General features: G+C 36.9%; 5 protein-coding genes and 1 pseudogene across 8 annotated transcripts in view; 3 read left to right on the forward strand and 3 right to left on the reverse strand.

Moving 5' to 3' along the window:
* Positions 1–1,258, forward strand: part of LOC111801958 (large ribosomal subunit protein uL10-like) — a 72,450-nt pseudogene extending 71,192 nt beyond the window's left edge. The window contains exon 6 of the transcript XR_015411507.1: positions 1,103–1,258. The product of XR_015411507.1 is annotated as a large ribosomal subunit protein uL10-like (transcript). The remainder of the gene's footprint in view (positions 1–1,102) is intronic.
* A 1,273-nt stretch (positions 1,259–2,531) lies between these two features.
* LOC111807618 (thioredoxin H4) lies at positions 2,532–3,360 on the forward strand. Its single transcript, XM_023693423.2, has 3 exons — positions 2,532–2,772; positions 2,845–2,970; positions 3,055–3,360. Exons 1-3 carry the CDS (start codon positions 2,686–2,688, stop codon positions 3,184–3,186), a joined length of 345 nt encoding a protein of 114 aa, XP_023549191.1. The 5' UTR covers positions 2,532–2,685; the 3' UTR covers positions 3,187–3,360.
* A 1,605-nt stretch (positions 3,361–4,965) lies between these two features.
* LOC111801712 (Pentatricopeptide repeat (PPR) superfamily protein) lies at positions 4,966–11,095 on the forward strand. Of its 2 annotated transcripts, XR_002816171.2 has the most exons (7): positions 4,966–5,234; positions 5,320–5,426; positions 5,516–5,615; positions 5,699–5,842; positions 6,686–6,898; positions 7,004–7,270; positions 9,667–11,095. XR_002816171.2 is itself a non-coding variant. In XM_023685827.2 (6 exons), the coding sequence occupies exons 1-6, from the start codon at positions 5,184–5,186 to the stop codon at positions 7,202–7,204; spliced, it is 816 nt and encodes a 271-aa protein (XP_023541595.1). In that variant the 5' UTR covers positions 4,966–5,183; the 3' UTR covers positions 7,205–7,427. The 2 variants fall into 2 exon arrangements, 1 of the variants encoding a protein (XP_023541595.1); XM_023685827.2 differs by lacking the exon at positions 9,667–11,095 and having other exon boundaries at positions 7,004–7,427.
* On the reverse strand, positions 9,165–10,894 carry LOC111801704 (uncharacterized). The gene is made up of 5 exons (XM_023685815.2): positions 10,682–10,894; positions 10,299–10,586; positions 9,868–10,195; positions 9,702–9,791; positions 9,165–9,619 (listed from the first exon to the last, which is right to left on the reverse strand). Exons 1-5 carry the CDS (start codon positions 10,892–10,894, stop codon positions 9,504–9,506), a joined length of 1,035 nt encoding a protein of 344 aa, XP_023541583.1. The 3' UTR covers positions 9,165–9,503.
* Positions 11,096–13,634: 2,539 nt separating the features above from the next.
* LOC111805742 (uncharacterized) lies at positions 13,635–15,303 on the reverse strand. Its single transcript, XM_023690962.2, has 6 exons — positions 15,171–15,303; positions 14,784–14,838; positions 14,444–14,613; positions 14,166–14,238; positions 14,029–14,078; positions 13,635–13,929 (listed from the first exon to the last, which is right to left on the reverse strand). Exons 1-5 carry the CDS (start codon positions 15,297–15,299, stop codon positions 14,062–14,064), a joined length of 444 nt encoding a protein of 147 aa, XP_023546730.1. The 5' UTR covers positions 15,300–15,303; the 3' UTR covers positions 13,635–13,929; positions 14,029–14,061.
* On the reverse strand, positions 15,168–19,603 carry LOC111805708 (cucumisin). 2 transcript variants are annotated; one of them, XM_023690904.2, is made up of 9 exons: positions 19,509–19,603; positions 19,329–19,420; positions 19,012–19,255; positions 18,324–18,840; positions 18,125–18,228; positions 17,737–17,949; positions 17,506–17,617; positions 17,213–17,426; positions 16,395–17,072 (listed from the first exon to the last, which is right to left on the reverse strand). In XM_023690904.2, the coding sequence occupies exons 1-9, from the start codon at positions 19,586–19,588 to the stop codon at positions 16,546–16,548; spliced, it is 2,103 nt and encodes a 700-aa protein (XP_023546672.2). In that variant the 5' UTR covers positions 19,589–19,603; the 3' UTR covers positions 16,395–16,545. The 2 variants fall into 2 exon arrangements, with proteins under 2 accessions (XP_086985692.1, XP_023546672.2); XM_087129566.1 differs by lacking the exons at positions 19,329–19,420; positions 19,509–19,603 and adding an exon at positions 15,168–15,368 and having other exon boundaries at positions 16,585–17,072; positions 19,012–19,268.
* Between the last annotated feature and the right edge of the window lie 535 nt (positions 19,604–20,138).

Below are 20,138 nucleotides of genomic sequence, written 5' to 3' on the forward strand. Positions count from 1 at the left end.
TTAAATGATTTTGAAATAAATTAAGGGAGAATCAACCATAAATAAATAAATAAAATTGATAAAAAAATATATTAAAAAGAAGTAAATAAAAATAAATGTAATTATGTTTGGTTAGATTCTACCTGTCTCTTCAACTATAAGTTTGGATGAACCAAAAAGGTGTACTATGAGGGGAATGTGTTTTTGCCCTTACCACAAACTATCAAACCAACAAACACAAGTTATGGGTGTGGCTAACCAACCATATTGGACCACGTATACATCCCCTTTCACAAATTAATTTTCTTTTTAAACCTACAAAATCCTCATTTTTTTTTAAAAAAAAATATTATACTATTCAAAATTATTTATATAACACTTCCCTCCTTTTCTTTTTTAAATTTAATCGAGACAAAAAAAAAATATATTTTCAATGACTTAATCATAGAGATTTCATATTAAACGTGTTTTACTTAGAATAATTATTATAATTTAAACCGAAGATTTTTTTTTTAAAAATTTAAAAAGAAAAATGGTCGTTGTTTAAGCACTCAAGTAGGTCTTTTATATTGAAGGCTCCCCCCTTCAACGGAGTTTCAACTTCAAGATCTAGAGAGAGAAAGAGAGAGAGAGAGACAAAAATGGAGGTTCTTCTCCGATCGACAATTCTCTGCAACTAGAGGAAGCATCCAAAGGGATCGCATTGATCCCAACTTATATATATATATATATACACACATATATACTTACAGCTTCTTCTACATATAATTTTGGATCATGCTATCCCTTCGGATTCCTCCTTTAGGTAGTTCCTTTAATTTCAACCCCCTCTACCCTCCACCGCACTCCGCCGTCTCGCCGCCCCTCCATCTCAAACTTTCCGGCAACCCCACTAAAGCTTTTGCATCTCAAGTACGTTTCCCCCCTTCTCTTCCACTGCTTACCTCTTTTGATATAGATTTGTATGTTCGTTTGGATGAGTCGAGATCTAGATCTGATTTCTTGACTTTAAAAATGTTCTGTCAATTATAAAGATAAAATTTTAATTATTTTTTTTATACGAGAAATGAATTATGAATTAAAAGAAAAAAAAAAGTTAGGAAATTTAAAAGTAAGTTAGAACATTGTTAGACGAACACGACTCTCTACAATGGTATGATATTGTCCACTTTGAGTCTAAGCTCTCATGGCTTTGCTTTGGGTTTCCCCAAAAAGCCTCATTCCAATGGAGTTAGTATTCCTCACTTATAAACCCATGATCATTCCCTAAATTAGTCGATGTGGGACTTCCATTATCCAACACACATGACTCCCCAACTCTCAAATGTGATACGGTCTCTTCTCATTCTCACATGCTCTCCACACCCTTCATTACGCTCTCTATCTTCAATAATTTACGGGTATACTCTCTTTTCGTTAACGTTCCATCTAATAATAACTTTTTCACTCGGTGGGTAACCATTTTGTTCAAACTTCTGTGTTTATTTGAGTTTGTAATGTACCCTAGTTTTTTATTAACTTCTATGAAATCCCACGTCGGTTGGAAAGAAGAATAAAACATTGAAACCTCTTCCTAACAGATGCTTTTAAAATGAACTATATCTGTTAGCAGTGAACTTATGTCATTACAATGAACATGTCTTACTATCAGAGCGCACAAAGTAGCTTCAAGGACGACGACAAAAAAAAAAAAAAAAAGATTTTGTTTTTGGTTTGGACCCATGTTGTTGAAATGCCTAAACTTTATGATTAAAATGCGAAAATTGAACATATGATGAAAAGCATGGGTTAATTATTTGAATAAATATTTTATAATATGGTGGGGGTGTGACAAATTTGGTGCATGTCTGGGTGTGTTTGAAAAGAAATGATAATGTTTATGGGAGGAGGGAAGTCTTCCATTAGTCAGAGGCCCCCATCATTCTGCCCCTTATTACACAAACCTTCTTGGAAGCAATAAAAGGGTCACAGTGTAGGCCCAATTAAATGTTATTAACTTCCAACAATCTACTGGGCCTCCACTGTTCTTCACACTCGGCCCAAATCCATCGAGAAGCACCGCAACACTCTGTTCCTTGTTTTTAAATGCCAGAAACACACCATCAGGGACGCTGACATATTTACCTTTCTTGGGATCACATTCACCCACTTGGTACAGGCATCATTTGCTGTCACATTGTTCGATGTTTGATTTTGATATCATTTGTAATAGCCTAAACTCATTACTATCTAAATATTGTTCTCTTTCGACTCTTTCTTCTAAGCTTCTTAAGAAGATTTTAAAACGCATATGTTAACGAGAGATTTTTACACTTTTATATGAATGCTAGCGAGAGTGGAAGCAATCAGAAGATTAAAGAGAGAAGGGACATATTCTTTCTCTTCTTTACAAAGGTGAAGAACATTTTGAAATATTGAAATACATAAAGAAGTCAAACAAACAATACCCATTCAATGTATAAAAAAATGGGGAAACGAGTAAAGCATTTGAAATATTTATACATAAAACTACGAAACGGGCGAATGGTGCTTTCCAGAGCTGCGTGGTCCTGAAATTCTCCAGTCCCACATCGCTATTTCTCAATTTCCCCTCCTCTTCAACTCCTATAAATTCACCCGCTCAGCTCTCAACTCTCCATTCGGTTTAATACACAGTTCCCATTTCTTCTTCCTTTTCCTTTTCCTTTTCTTCTGTAAGCGACTAAAATGGCGGACATGGGGAAAGTGGTTTCTTGCCCTACAGTTGCCTCATGGAAGAAACAGTTCCTCAAAGCCAAACAACACAACAAACTGGTACTCTTTTTTCCTTCCTTTCTCTTTTCACCACGCATACAACAAATCTCATTCTACTATTCTTTTCAACAGCTGGTTGTCAATTTCACTGCAACATGGTGCCGCCCGTGTCGTGCCATGGCTCCACTGCTCGACGATTTAGCAAAGAAATCGTGCAATAACGTGACGTTCTTGAAAGTCGACGTTGATGAACTCATGGTATGTTCCAAACTCTTCGAACTGAGAAATTCACTTACTTCAAGGACGCAACAACCGTAACAATAACCGTGATTATCATTGTAGAGTGTGGCCAATGAGTTAGGAGTGGGCGCCCTTCCATCGTTTCAATTCTTCAAGAACGGACAGTTGGTGGACAAGTTCGTGGGCGCAAAGAAAGATGTATTGCTCAACACCGTGTCCAAACATACCGCATGAAGCTGGTCTTCTTATCAGAGTTTGCTTTTCATAAATAAACAACAATGCTGCAAAGAAACATGAAATGTTGTGCAACAAATTTACACGTTTATGTTCTATGGAGACGGTCAGTGAATCTTTGTCATGGCTATCAACCAACCCTCTCTGAATTAATAAATCTTTTGTTCTTCCAAACCAACTATAAACCCGGGTTTGATATTTAATTAAGGCAGAGAATATATTCAAAAAATTTATTATAATTAAGAATTCTGAATGTGGAATGCTAGAAAAGAATTTTCGTAGTCTTCTAGCCATTAAATAACATTGCAATATGGGATTGGAATAAAAACCACAAATCTGAAAAGATTGTGACAATATATTTATCAAAAATGAATTCAACCTTTTTAATTTTCTTTTTAAAAATAATATGTGATCGGTTCAGATAAGTGAGAATACTCGATAAATGACTCTACTATTGGAGTCGAACAATGCTAACATATACGACGTACTTCATGATTAGTGAGATCTACTTTTATTTTGGACTTTATTTTCATTTTTTTTAAAGTAAAGTTGAATGTATGGCACTTTTCTACATATGGTTCACGTATGTACGTCAAATCCATTAGATGAGCTTGTATACGTATATTTTGGCCTAACTACAGCTAGTGAATGCTCGTGCGGCCGAAAACCAATAAAAAAGAAGAAAACACGTATAATATCATAGTGCATGCGATATAATATACTGGAGAAACAATCTATGCTCGTGTGATATACAATATTGATGAAATCCATGTATATTTATTGATGGTCGATTGAGGAATAAAGATAGAAAGGTGAAGAAAATTACACAACGTCAACTACACGTGAAAATGAACAACAATATTAGTTGTAATAAAGTAGAAAAAAATAAGGAAAAGACAAAACCCACATTCATGGGACGAACAAAAAACAGACAAGAATCGATGCCTTTTAAGGTTAAAATTGTGCGTTAAACGCCATGAACAATACACATTCTTCAACTGCTCCAACACTGAAAATTAGTAAAGTTATATATTTTGTTCCGCAGTTCTTCACGTTCATTATTTTGTCTACAAATTAGTAAAATTGATATAAAAACGGTTACAATACCATATCATGGTAGAGAGTCATAAGCTTCAATCAATATAAACATTCCTAAATAATTATGTTTGATGTAACTGATTATTATTACTTTATTAAATAAAATTTCTAATTAATATGAAACACTACTCGATTTGAATGCTTAAGATTTTGAGCTAATTATTAATACTATTACTATTTTAGTTTGGAGAGTGATTTTTTATAAGAGCCCGTAAATGGTTACAATAAATGTTTTGTTTTTCTCTCCCTAACAGACAATATCGGTTAGTGGCGACCTTTAGGTCATTACAAGGTCACAACAATCGATATTAGAGACAGTCACTAGATGATACAAGGCACCGATCTAAAAGGGGTTAGACCCTCTCCATAATAGACTCGTTTTAAACTATAAATTAAAACGAATAATATTACTACAATTAAAAGAAATAATTGAAAAGAAATAGTTAAAGTTGATCATGAAGAGCATGAAGTTGGACTATTTGAAGTTTAGGCCTACATATTTTGAGCCCCGAGATTGACAAATACATGGACAGGACATTTGTAAAGAACATTCAAATCGAGCCCCAAAACAATTGAATCAGCCCAATTCTTGGTCCTTCTTCAATTAAATCAGCCCAATTGTCCCTGGGTTGTCTCTAAGATAAGGCGCTAGCCGCTAGCTCCAATTTTCCGTTTCGTTCGTTCCCCAAAGAACGATCATCATCCAAAGCTTGTGCAGGTAGAGTTTTTGTATGTCTCCAGCTTCGGTGCGCTTTGTTTAATTCCTGTAGTTGTTTCGCATATCTTCTCAGCCGTAGAGCCCTTCTTTATCCTGAATGAATCAACCCCTTCGGCCACAGCTCAAATTCTTTATTATACTTAATACCCAATACATTAAGCGCTGAAATTTGAAAAATCTGATGCTTGCTTACCGTGGAAGCTCAACTGGGTTCGATGCCCTCGTGCCGAAGGTAAGCAGGAAACTTCCAACTTCGCCAATTTCGTTTTAACAATATCTAAGTGTTTAATCACATAATTTTCCCATTTCCCTTGTAGAAAGTTTGCATTTACAATTACAACAAATTGGCATTTAGAGCTGCCAGTGTCAAGTGTGTCCACAAGCAAGCTGCGCAGTCGCTTACAAGTTCCACCACAGCTGAGAGGTGTTCTTGTTTTTCTTCTCTAATATTGCTTTCTGATTTTGCTTTCAACCCCAGAACTTTGATTTTGATGTTGCTTTGATTAAATATAGACGTATTGTTAAGAAGAAGGTTGGGAAGGAGGCCCACCATTTATGGAAGAAAAGAGATTCTGCTGGCTCTGGCCAAAAAGCTCTGAATCTTGTTAGAATTGTAAGCTGCATTTCGTTGAATCTTCTCTCTTAGTGCCTTTCTAATATTGAGAGGAAACAATGAGAATGTTTAACATCTTGTAGGTTTCCCAATGCCCCAATGAGAAAGAAGCTGTATATGGAGAATTGAATAAGTGGATAGCTTGGGAGACGGAGTTTCCATTGATTGCAGCTTCTAAGGCTTTAAGAATACTGAGGAAGAGAAGTCAATGGAAGCGCGTCATTCAAGTATGAAAAAGTATACTCTTACTCATTGTCCTATATTTTTATGTATGTATTTAATATAGACTTATATTGACTTTGTACAACTAGTGTCTAGTGTCACGGGGTTGTGACATCTAGCTCATATCTATTGTGCTAACAAGTGTTCAATACGTGTCCAACAAGTGTTGGAATGTTTGAGTGTCTGAAACGGACAAGCTAGCCAAACTAAACTATTCATTGTTAGTTTTGCATTTATTTGATAAGTTGTGGTTTGTTCAGTTTTTATATTGAAGTTTGATCTTGAAACTTGGTCATTTAGACTTCCTTGTGCTTAAAATATGACTCAAGAAACAAGACAACACTTCGGATTTGGTTGATGCATCAAATTTTATTATTCCTGTTTTAGATTTAGCTTTATGGACAGAGAACTCGTGGTTGTTGGTTCCATAATTGGGAATGATGAAACAGCAATGAGTTCTTATCTTTGAGAAAAATGTTTGTCGAAATATAACACCGAACTACTTCTGGCATTGGAAGCTTCAGTGTTGGACTTGCAAGTTACTTGTGAGATTGGCATGTGAAAGGATCATCTCTGATTAGCCTAGTTCGGTAACATGGGCTCGTGACCTGAGTGGGGGTTCTCACTGGTTTGAATGGGTGGAGGGGTTGATGTTGGAACCCTTCGATTAGGGAAGGTTCGAATTTAAAAAGATTATCTCAGATTAACAAGAAAAGTTGGAAGAAGAAAATCTGTTGTCTTTTGCCTATGTTGGTTGCTTAAAGTTCTTCCTTTTCCGTTGTAAAGTTTGAGCTTATAAATATTTATGAAGAGGTTTCTGTATACAATCAATGCTTCTTATTACTCAGGTGGCAAAGTGGATGCTAAGCAAGGGTCAAGGAGCCACAATGGGTACCTATGACACTCTTCTTCTAGCATTTGATATGGACAAGAGGGTGGATGAAGCCGAATCTTTATGGAACATGATTTTGCATGCACATACTCGTTCCATCTCTAAGCGACTGTTTTCTAGGATGATCTCTTTATATGACCATCATGACTTGCAAGATAAGATTATTGAGGTATTGGGAGTGGGGACTCTCACGTCTCGCTTGTACCACCCTATGCAATCTTCTCTTCATACCATATCAATGACCTGCTTCAATTTTTTCCATCTCTTGGTACAGATATTTGCAGACATGGAAGAGTTGGGAGTAAGGCCAGATGAAGACACAGTTAGAAGAGTAGCCCACGCCTTTCGAAAACTAGGTCAAGAAGAAAACGGGAAACTGGTCTATAAAAGATATGGCTGCAAATGGAAATACATACATTTCAAGGGTGAGAGGGTTAGAGTGAGAAGAGATGGATGGGATGAAGATGATAAATGAACCAGACTGAAAGAAAAGAATTGAAGGGCAGAGACTCCTGAACTTCAACATGGATTAGCTCACAAGGTATTTATCTACCAATTGCCGTTAATTATATGCGTTTTATTTGCAGTCTATTTTTCTCCTCTGTTCTATTTGAACATCTTAGCAGTAGTAACAGAGATAATGCAAACACTGTAATATATTAATATGATATGAAAAAGGTAGTGTATATGTTAATCAAGGAATTTATCTATCATGTTTGGAGCAAGTTTGTTTTCTAGAACCATGGTTCTCTTTTAGCTTGAGGAGGTATTGTAAGAGCCAAAGCCCACCGCTAGCAGATATTGTTCTCTTTGGATTTTCTCTTTCGGGCTTCCTCTCAAGGTTTTTAAAACACATCTATTAGGGAGAGGTTTCCACACCCTTATAAAGAATGCTTCGTTCTCCTCCCCAACCGATGTGAGATCTCACAATCCACCTCCCTACAGGGCCCAGGGTCCTCGTTGGCACTCGTTTCCTTCTCCAATCGATGTGGGACCCCCAATCCACCCCTCTGGGGCCTAGCGTCCTCGTTGGCATTCGTTCCCTTCTCCAATCGATGTGAGACCCCCCAATCCACCCCTCTTTGGGGCCCAGCGTCCTTGCTGGCACACCGCCTCGTGTTCACCTCCTTCAGGGCTCAGCCTCCTTGCTGGCACATCGCCTGGTGTCTGACTCTAATTCCATTTGGAACAGCCTAAGCCCATCGTTAGCAAATATTGTCCTCTTTGAGTTTCCCCTCAAGATTTTTAAAAACGCGTCTGCTAGGGAGATGTTTCCACACTCTTATAAAGAATGTTTCGTTCTCTTCCCCAACCGATGTGGGACCTAAGCAGCAAATGGAGTCAGAATCAAGTAGATTTCATGGGGATGAACTACCCGTTTGTCAAATCAGATAAGATTTGCACATCTTTTGCTTTTGCCTACGTATGGAAACAGTAGAAAAGGTATAGTGAAGGTTGAGTAAATTTCACATCAAGCTTTAAATCTTCATTCTGAAGCAACAGTTGTAGACAAGCTTTTGGTCAAATCACTGCTAGGATCATGGAAAAAAAGAAAAGAAAAGTGGAGTGAGTATAGTTAGGTAAGATAGATTTGAACAATCCCAACTAACTCAATAGATGACATAATATCATACTTTTGGTCGTGAAGAGTAGATTTTATGGTTGAGTTGCACCAAGTAGAGTGAATAGCCTTTAAGGACAGCAGCAGAAGATTTTGATACACTCTTAATTATATAAACTAGATTTGGATGTTCTTGTAATGCTTTACTGCATAATTGTTTATTAGTTTAGATCCATTCCATGAAATTTGAAACAACATCCTAGATCCAGATTGAAATGGATGCCATTTCTGTTTAAGTACTGAGGACAGTCCCATTTCTCCGACAAAAAACTATTCATAAAACATACGGTTGGCATGGACAGATGGTATGGGCATGACCACCTACCTAACATTTAATATTCTGCAAGTTTCTTAGCAACTTAGGCAATTATCTAAGATTGATAGAAGTATGCACAAATTATCTCGAACACTCACTTGAAGTTAGTATCATTGAGATTAGTCGTGAGGCTCGTGGGTTTATGCCTCATTAACCACTGAACTATGCGTAGATTAACAAACGAGTGTATCTTTACTAGTCCCTATCTTTAGAATAGTGTTCGACTTTAATTTGTAATGTAGTCTTCCATGAATATCTGATGTGAAAATGATATGGTTCTTTTTTCTTTTGGAATTCAAGAATTGTGATGATCAAGATTGCACTTTTAACGCTATAGAATGTTGGAACTTTTGACCTTATTGAAAGTAATATATGTTTTATCTGATGGATTATGCAAATGGAGATGAGGAGGCCGGAATCTTCGACCTCTTGGTCAAGAATATATTATGTTCAAGTTTAAGGTTCTTAAAATTGAAAATTCAGTGGAATAAACTCTGCTTCTAATGATAAATCAACAAATAATTTATTAATCTTAGAAGGGTTAATAGCTATAGCTATGTATTTCAATTAAGAAACCCACAAAAATTATTACAATCTCTCTTTCACTCGTTTCCTAAAACCCATTGTTCAATAAATATCCTTTTCTCTTTCCCCGCTGTCTGATGAATGATGAACACTGCATACTCTGTTCTTCATCTATAAAAAACTAACTGGTAACTGAAGTCCTGCAAACAAATCCCCTTTTCCCTTCTTAAATTACAACCCTTAATTCATTTCTTTATAGTTCACTAATCTAAAGAAACACTTGAACTACATTCAGATTTCGTAAGTGTTAATTCAGTATGTCCACTCCTGAGGAAGAAGAAACTCATAGCTTTTGCCTCTCTCAGCCGGCCGGGAATAGCTTAGCCTCTGCTCTGCGAAAATGGCGTTTCTTTGAGCCATTATAGCTTCTGCGAAACCAAAATTAAAAGCTTATTAGGAAACTACTTTTTAACAGATCTCCAGATTGGTGAATCGTTTCAACGAGCTCACCCTGGCTCCGGCGATTCGACGTCATTTGGGGAACAGATCGGTTCATGTCCTGTACGTTTCTCCTTGGTAACATAGCAATCGAGCCATAATCTGAAGGAACAGAGAGCAAATATTAAAATTCATGTTCAAATTTGAGGAACCCAAGTTTGCAATTTGTTAAAAGTACCTGCTCTTTTGCGAGGTTGTGGTGGGTTGTTGTCGTATCGACGAGGCAAGAAGACACCCGTTCCGGCGCATTCCTTTTTGGGGGCAGATCCGCCTCCATGGAAGGTGGAGGGCACGGCTGGAGCACACGATTGAGAAGGGTTTCTTTGGTGATTGCGTTGCATAGATGACCATGTGGATTGAGAAAAATCTACAGGACGAACAACAATTCTCCCATTTTCATGATGAAAATCTCCGCCTCCGCAATGGATCCGCTGTTTCTCAGCCTTCACTTGTCTTCCCCAGTTGACACTGCTCTCCGGTTTACGAATCGGAAGCTCTGTTCCGAACTGAAACAGAGGAAAACAAAAAACAGAGTCGAACAACTTCATATAAAAAAACACAGCAAAACAGAGAACAGGGGAGTGAAAAACCGAAGCTAATGAACTTCACCTGCGAAGCGTGGGAGTAAAATCCAACGTCTTTGACAGAAGAAACAAGATTTGACGAACTTTGAGAAGGACCAATAACCCCATCTCTGCTACTGTTCACTTTGAGCCTAGCAACTTGTTTCGCAGCAGCATAGATAAGATCCCAAGTGTTGTCATCGCTGCCAAAAGGGGTTACCGGCGGCGACGGCGCCTGAGATGGCCCGTTTGGGCTGCCGTCGCTGGACACCGAACTCCAAGCCGACCAACTCCCAAACCCACTAAGAGTAGACTGAGGAGATCCAGTCTTCGCCTGAAAAAAAAAAAAAAAAAAAAAAACAGAGCCACCGGAAAATCAGAAACCCATCACAAAAATCGAGCCAATCAAAAAATTAAAGAGATGGGTACTTCGAATTCGTGGAGAGAGACAAGTTTGTGACGATCACGAAGGGTGGAGTGAGTAAGGCGTTGCGTCAAGCCGGCAAGAAAGTCTTCCTGATCGTCGTCGTTCAGAAGGTCAGATTGAAGGGGAGAATGAAGAGCGGAGATGGGTTTTCCGGGGAGGGTGTGGTGATCGGAGAGAAAGTGGGGGGGAAGCCAGAAAGTGGAATCGGAAGCCATGGGGATTTGAAAGTGAAGAAGGAATTGGCGAAGATTGAAGGAAGAGGAGATTCATTTAATAATGGAGGGAGTTCGAAGGAAGAAAATGGGCCCAACAAAAGGTCGGAGAGATAGTGAGTGACTGTTGATGACAGGGTTTGCTTTTGATTAAGGTTTCAAATTTTAAGAGGCAAAATTAAATAATTATCATTATTTGACTTTTTTTTTTTCTTCAAATAATCTTCTTTTTAATTAATTATATAAATCAGTTTAATATTTATTTAGCAAATCTATATTATTTTAAATAATGTAACCAAAATAATATATAGGAAAAGGACTTAATATTATTTAAAAAAATATATTATTATTATATTTTAATGGATTTGAACTTTAATTTTAGTCAAATATTAAACGAAGTCAGCCCTTAATTATTCCTCTTTGTGTGGATAATTAAAGTTTATGACCGTGATCAGGAATGATTAAGTTCAATCATGAGAAATGATTTATCCCAAATCATCTCCTTATCCACCCCACAATTCTTTATTTAACGATAATTAATATATATTTCTTTTAATAAAATTTAATTAAAAAATATTTAATCGATAGAGAAATATATATTTATTAAAATACTTTAAGTTTGAATTTTATTTGAAGTATTAAATTAACAATATCAATACTCTTAAAATAAGTTTGAATTTGATTTTAAATATTTAATTAAAGTATTGGGTCATTTTAATATTTAAAAATATAATTAAAATGTTCTCCCATTATGACGTCGAAATAGCAGACATAAAAATGTCGGCATAAATTTAACATAAATATTTTTCTAATTTAAAGAGAGAAATAAATTTGAGATAAAGATGGAGTATTAAAAAAAGGAGAGGATCTACGTGTCACAGAAAACCCGTGAAATGTTTTTTTTTTTTTTTTTTTTTTTTGGAGCGCAGTTAATGTTTCCGTCTTTTAACACAACGCCGTCAAATAACACTCCTCTCTTATTGGCCGGAGTCGAAATCCGTCTATTAATTATAGTTAAATAAGTATTTTATGCCACAAGTGGCCACTTGTGGGGCCCTATAGTTATTACTATTGCGTATTATAATTATAATTATGATTGAACAACCATTATTCTCTTTTAATTTTGACAAAATATTACAATCCACCTTTGATTTGAATCTCTCACGTGTAATTGAAAAAGACAAAATTGTCGTATAGAAAAGACAAAAGTTTGATACACGAGGAAAATATGAGTACATGAATGAATTAAGATCACATTCTTTTCGATGACTCAATCATTTGAACTTTATAGATTTTAGCGTATTTTGCTTGATGCAATTTTATTTTGGGTGATCTTTTATAAATTTTCATAGGATGTCTGTGAGTGAGAATATAACATGCTGAAATATTTCGCGTTAGTTTGTGGAGATAATTTTCACTCTTAGAAGTGAGTAGCAAGTATCGTAACGATTTCGTAAGGGATGCAAAGGAATTGTAAGACATAGATTTTGAATCCTTGTCTGAATCCTCAGCATGTCTAAATGTAGATTATGTTGAAGTCTGAAAAGATTGTGACATTAATAAGGAAGATCGTAATACACGAGGCCCATGTTCTTCAAACTAACATAACTTACCATTGTTTAGCTTGCATAATTAAAATATTGACGTACATCATAAATATCATACTATAATATATAGAAATAAAGAAAATGTTCAAATTAAATGATAAAGTTGATTTTAATGTATGGTTTTGTGATGTTAAAATTTATAATATAGTTTGGGGTGTCCAATAATTTTGAATGTTAAAATGTGTGAGTTGAGTGACATACATCTTCGGAGGTCGTGGGTCTTGTCGGCCGGTCACCTTCCACATTCTTCTCTTTTCACGCACCAAACATAAATACAATTTTATATATTATATAATAATAATAATAATTGTATTATTTCCTATTTTACTATTTTTTTTAAAGACATGTTACTTTTTTCAAGGACTAATGTTTGACGTCTCATCCATAATTATTTAAAAATAATTCAACTAAATTTCGTCTTGGATTTTATTATTTTAAAATAATTCAACTAAATTTCGTCTTCTTGGATTTTCGAAATTAAATTGCATCAGTTAGAGAGAGGAACGAGCACTAGCAAGGACGCTGGGCTCTGAAGGGAGAGGGTGGATTGTGGGATCCAAACATTCTTAAGGAGAGTGTGAAAACATCTCCCTAACAAACGTGTTTTAAGAACCTTGAGGAGAAGCTCGAAAGGAAAGCTCAAAGAGGATAATATCTAATAGTAGTGAGTTTGGATTGTTGCAAATATTATTAGAGCCAGACACTAGGTGATGTGCCAACAAATCATTTTCTATAAAAATAAAAACCTTTTTATAACAGGCACGTTTTAAAAACCTTGACGAAAAATCCAAAAGGAAAATTTTACACGATCGTCTCTATCTCGTGATTGAAGATTAGAAAATATCATGGCCAATAATGAAAAGGTAACACACCAAACTTAATACGAAAGTTATTAGTAGTTGACTTAGAAAATGAAAATAAGTTGTTACGATCCAACAAGCTATCATGTTGCACTCGAAAACAAGATTACTCCGAATCGTGTTTCGAAGCAACACGACCTGCTATCGTTATACCCACATCATTAAAACATTGTCCTACCTCATGAAGTTCATATCCATCAAGCATAAGTGGGAGGTTGGTTTTAAAGGGCTCTCTTTAGATCACCATGGAATCACAAGCAGGAGCAGCAGGAACAATAATAGTAAACTGAACTAGACTCATCAGATACTGTGTGAACATAGTTATTACAGTAACAGATAATAAGGAAAGATTAAGATGGAGATATTGAAAAGAGTTCAAGTTGGATGCAGAAGAAAGCTACATCAGAGCATTCTTCAGCTTTGGAACGCACACTTGCCAAAATTCACTAACATCCCCACACTATATGAACCATACAAGCTTTCATTCATTGACCAAACCCATGGGACCTCTTCAAACTCTACTTTATTTCTATATGGTAGTTTCACTTGTAAATGATAATATAATCAAGCCCTGAAACATTATCAAGTAACTGAATGTCAGCCAACTAGATGGATGATAGAGACGAACGAGTTTCGCCGATGAGTAACGAAGAGGATAGTTTGGTATTACCTATGCAGCTGGAAATCCCAGGATGATGGGGTGTCAGTAATAAAGAGAACCTGAAAAACAGAATAGCAAGTTAAAAATTGTCTCAACCATCATCGTCTCTTGTTTTTCCAAGAGCAAATCCATGGAAGTTGTCATACCCTTCCACCAGTTTCCTCTTGAAGCAGAGTTTGAATTGCTTCCAATTGCATCGTTGTCCTCTTCTTTCTTAAACTGATAAAGTATTTGAGTTCATAACATCATTAAGTAGCAATCAAGTAATCAACGCAACAGTGACACATAACAAACCAATATTACTCGATCAATATCAAATCATTCTATTTGTTCATTACGATCCCAACAAAAGGCCTTCTAGTTTTATCCAAATACGACAGAAAACTATTAGAAAGATGGCATGTCATCATACTGAAATGCTTACATTATGGTGAGATTCTGAGAGTTTAGTTCTTGGGGAGTAGTTTTCTTGGCCACCGTAAAAGATGGAGGAACTAAAGTAACTTGGTTCCATAGTTTCGTTCAGATAGATGGAGCTTTCACCTTTCCCATTTGCACCACCAGTTCCATTCATGCAATTTACAGAAGCATTATCTGAGAGGATAAAAAACGAGTTTTACTTAAATGGAGGAGATAATATTGTTTGTAAAGCCATTCAACAGAGAAAATCATGAGAGATTGCTAAGGTAGACATAGGCTTCTTATCCTTTGTGAGGGAGATGTGTTCAAAATTTCAAATTCTAGTTTTAGAAGGCTAAAGAAACCTGGATTCCCAACTTTTCCAGGCCCAACATCCTGATTTTTCTCTCTTTCCACAACCTGAAACCAGAGAAGAAAAGTTCAATGCATGCTTTAGAAATCCCATAAAAAAATTTCACACAGAACAGAACAGAACCACTTTTGGAGTCCCTTTAACAAGTAGTTTTTATCTCCACTAGAAGAAATTAAGGTTCCATTACTTTGTTTCCCTAGCTTAGAAGCTTTCTCGTTCCTATTCTGCGAATTTTTAAGCTGTCATATCATCAACTTGAAACATGCAAAATCAAGAAGCAAATGCTGAAAATGACCCAAATCAGGAAACTCACATCTTGAGAGAGAAAGGGAGATTAAAAAAACAAAGAACTAGTAGTAGTTGAAATTAAAGAACCAACCAGTTGTGGGAAAATAGAGCCAAAATATCCAGTGGTGGATGTTGAAGACGCTGAATTTGAGTCCATGGGACCAAAAAGAAGATCCGAAGTTGAAGATGAAGAGGCAGCCACTTGCTTCTTGTTCTCCATAGTGCTAACAATTGGAGCTTTCTCTGTCAGACAACGAACAAAACTACTCCCCAAACCTGATGGTTATCTCTTAACGGCCCACACCCATATACACAAAAAGCAAAAGAAAAGAAAAAAAAAAAAACCAAAAACAAAACAAAACAGGGAACTTGATAAGATTTTCCAGTCAGACAAACAGACATACAGATAATATGTATCAAAAACAGAAAGAGATTAAGCAGACCCACGTGAAGATTTCAGACACGCAAGACCTGAAACAGTTCAATCCCATTTATAAGCCCAAAAAAGACAGTACAAATCGATGATTCTTCAGCTCCATGTGCCCACATTCAATTCTAACATGGTTCCAAGTGGTCCTTCTGCAATTCCCTGGATTAAATCCGCCACGTCCCCTACCAATCTCTTTGACCTGTGTTTTTTCCCTGTCTGATGTGCATGTTTCATTGTCCCATCCAATCCATCTTGTGGGTTCACCAAATCCCCTCCTTTTCCCCTGTCTTCACTAACTGTGCCTTATTGATCCTCGAGAGAAAAGGAGTTGTGGTCGTCTCGTTGGATAAGGGGGTTGAGGGCAACTTGAAGGATTCCCATTTCTTCTGATATGCTAAATTCTTAAATAAATCAGATATACTTCCCACTGCATCTTCTTCTAATGTCTATGGAAGCAAATATTCTGAGAATTGGGAAGTGGAATATATGGTTTTGTGATTGTGGGGAGTTGTGACCATTGGGAGAGGATTGGGTGGCGATTTATGATCGGATAAACATGAAGGCATTCAGATTCAGGGATAAGATTCTAAGTTGTAAAGGCAAGAATGATAACTGAACAAAGATACCGCAGAACAAATCCAGGACAATTATTTAGGAAAGGATAATTAATCCTATTCAATAAGGAATAGTTGGTAACAACATCTTTTTTATTCTTCAATTGAAAAGTATGAGGAACACTTTTGGTATCTTTAAGCATTGTATATAGAGAAATTTGAAGGTTTTGCTCCAAAAGTAGTTGGTATGATGATTGTCTTTCACAATTGGAATTGCTGTTGCTATTTTGAACTATAGAGTAAAAGAAATATGGACCGAAGAATCAAATCATTAATCTTTAGAACGGTAATCGATGACTTAAATATTATACTTTGGATTGAATTTTTTTTAGGAGTAGATATAATACTCAAATTTCATAAACAAGTTTAAACTCAGCACAATAACAAAAGGAAATATAGGGGACTTCCCAACAATAATAAGCCTATGATGGCAAATGATAAGCAACAATGGGGCTCCTCACCAGATGCAGTCCATCATCCCAGGTTAGGCTACCAGAAAGCATCTTCTCATCAGATTCTACCTCAACCCTTACAGTGAAAGATATCTTTTGTCCAAGAGAACTGAAGGAAAGAGTAGTAGGGTATACTCTAACTTTGAGCCCAGAAGGAGCTTGAATAACTGCTTTATATGTCGACACTGACAGCCCGACGTTCGTGACTGTCCTGCGGTAGATACAAGTAGCCAATCTTTGAGATTTGATCAATAGAGCAAAAGATGGATAGTTTAGATGTGATGCAGCAGTTTTTCTAACATCTGAACAGTTGATTTGGTCACCGGTAACAAGACGAAGATTTTCTGTACTATATCCTTGCCCACATAAGAACTCTATGTAATCAATATATTGGGCATCATAGACTAAACCGGGGTTAGTGGCATTTACTGGATTTAAATGACCTGCTCCATATGCGAACTCAGCTTCTGCGTTTACCTTTGGGGTCATGGGAAGAGCTGATAAGAGATAAAAGATTAAGATTAGGTAAGTGCATAAGGACCCATTGAATTATGCTTAGACTGGCAACCGAATTAACTACTAAAATAGGATTTAAGTTAAATTACTGGTACTAAAAAAACTAAGCTCAAACTATTACCTGTTGTCATAAGTGCAGACTTAATAGCAGCTGGAGACCAAGTTGGGTGGAAAGATTTGACATAGGCAGCGGCTCCTGTTGCATGTGGGCAAGCGATGGATGTGCCAGAGACTATGTTAAATGGAGCTTTTCTGTTATCCCCTGTAAAACCTGTAATTGCTGAACCTTCAGGCCAAGATGCTAGTATATCCACTCCTGGTGCTGCCAAATCGGGCTACAAGAGATTTCTTATAAGTCAAAATCCAATGAAGCATTAACAAGCCGTGAGGAGAAAACTGAGTGAGAAGAGTTACCTTGAGAATATCCGGTGTAAGTAGGTTAGGCCCCCTTGATGAGAAGGAAACAACATATGGAGCTAATAGATCCTTAGTGGCAGTACTCTTCTCTATGCTAGCTACTGGATTACTATCAAAGTAAAAACACTTTATTAAGAAGGATGGTTTCAAACCATTTTAAGCTAACAAACTCAAAATTGGATATAGGATTTAAATACTATGTATCCTTTCAGCATGGTGCCATTATACCTGGTTGATCTCATGTACTGGAAAACATTCTTTCCAGCGTTGAAGTCTAACTGGGAAGCAGGTAGTGGGAAAAGAAGGGCCGCTTCTTGGAGAGTATCATCTTGCATTATCATACCAACCGCGCCACTACTAACTACTCCATCAGCAATCCCATCGCATAAAACAATCTTCCCCTGAATTAGGTTCACGTCCAAAGAACCATTGAAGCAGAACCTGCATTTCAACACCAGAATTCAATTCCTTTAAACCCAAGACTTGTTCTTCAACTTGGGAAAAACACAGCACATTTAGACTTCACTTATCATAAAATCTTCACAGAGTAACATCAGTCAGCCACCCATTATTCTAACAAGTCCATAAAGTAAGCAATCTTTTTAGCTTCAATTACCTTGATGATGATCCATCGAAGCCTGCAGTGGTATTAGGAGCATCACCAGCATATATGAGTGGAAACAACTTATCTCCAAGTTGGAAGGTGTTCACAGAGATCCCCTAACAAACAGGTGGTGTGCAAACTAATCAACGACTGAATATTGCAAAAACAGATAGAACACTTTCATGAAAGAACAAAGCAATCTAGGGCTCACCAGAAAGGAATCTCCATTACCCAACTTCACATTTGTCACAAATTTCCTATCAATGGTGCTCGCAGCCACCGATAGCGACCATGGAGAAACATTCTGAATAGTACCAAATAAAGGGCCACTATTCCCACCGGCATTCGAAGTCAGAATCCCATTCTTCATCGCGTGAAAAGCCCCAATTGCAATGGAATCCTCGAAGTAATCCTTGAGGTCAGAACCTGCAACGGAAAGGGAGATGATGTCGACCCCATCAGCGATTGCATGGTCGAAAGCTGCGAGAATGTCGGCATCGAAGCAACCCTCGGACCAGCAGATCTTGTAGACGGCAATGCGGGCAGAAGGAGAGCCACCACGAGAGGTGCCAAGGCCGAGACCGAAGAGGCTGGCGCCGGTGACCAAATTTCCGGCGGCGGTGGATGAGGTGAGGGTTCCATGGCCTTCTGTATCTCTCGGAGAAAGATTGTCGTGTTCGCAGTTGACGATCGCCCCGCTCCGGAAAGATCGAGCTCCGATTATTTTACTTCATAACAATGATTTTCGTTGCTTAGAACTCCTTAATTAGTTGAGTCTTATACTTTTAAATTAAATTCCCTAACCATTTAATTAATCAAAAAATCTACCAATTTAGATAATTAAATAAACATAAAGATTATAAAAAAAAATTAAAAAAAAAAAAAAAAAACGGAATTACTTGTTGCAGGTGAAATTGTAAGACGATTGGCATTCGCCTTTCCATTTCGCCGGCGGTGGGCCAAACCCTTCATCGGAAAAGCTTTCAGATTCCGGCCATATCCCAGTATCCAAGATTCCGATAATCAACTCGCTCTCCAACCTCGTTCTTGAAGCTCCTTCGAACAAACCCATGAAATCCCATGATCTTGTCGTTTGTAAATGTTTCTTCTCACTCACAAACACAGATACAACTCTATCCATTTCTAAAAATTCAAAGCTCCATAAGACTATTTAGTACTGAATTACAGTTTACCATATATATATAGGAGAACCCACCGGCAAGTTTCCGAGCCTCCTCGTGGTTGAGCGTCGCTGCAAAGCCGCTGAAGCTCCGGTGGTAGCTATAAATTAGAGACTTGGATGCATCACTGAGATGAAAGTTGATAATCAAATTCATGTGTTATTTTTTTTAATGTTGATAGATAAACATATTGATTGATGAATTGGCGTGGTAACCTGATGGTAAGAACTTGTTGAAGCATATTGATATGTTGGTTAGACGCTGTTGAATAATCTGGTTCAAATGATGTACCCATGTACACAACATACACCTGCAAATTCTAAACAAAATGATTAAACACAGACAAAATCAAGAACAAGATTGAATATATGGAACTTGAAAATTTGAAAATAACATGCCTTTCTATCATTATCATCAGCTGCTTGGGAGGTGAAAAGCAAGGTGCAGGCAAAAGCCATTAGCAAAAGGCTGCAATTGAAAGAGAATCGTCCATGCCAATATTCCATTGTTTCTAGGTTTATTTAGAACCCTAATTTGATAATATTACATGTTCATGCATTTGCTTTTAAATATACCAAACAAAAACCGAAACTTTGACACTTACTTTTTGTGGGTTTCTCAAACTTAACCCATCCAATTCATTTTAGCTCGCAAAATAACTATGTTCTTAATTTGTTCGAGTTGTTTCATGGTTGGATCCTATGCTTGATGATTCGGTTGTACTGGTTTAATGTATGATTCAATTAGACCTCAAACCAGTTGGTGATCATGCCACTTTTTCTTGTCCATGTTCGATTTTCAAGATAACATATCTCGATTTTCCTTATTTAAAACTAGATTATCAT

The sequence above is a fragment of the Cucurbita pepo genome, chromosome 1, assembly GCF_057944985.1.
Source record: "Cucurbita pepo subsp. pepo isolate OVF chromosome 1, ASM5794498v1, whole genome shotgun sequence".
Classification (NCBI taxonomy): domain Eukaryota; kingdom Viridiplantae; phylum Streptophyta; class Magnoliopsida; order Cucurbitales; family Cucurbitaceae; genus Cucurbita; species Cucurbita pepo.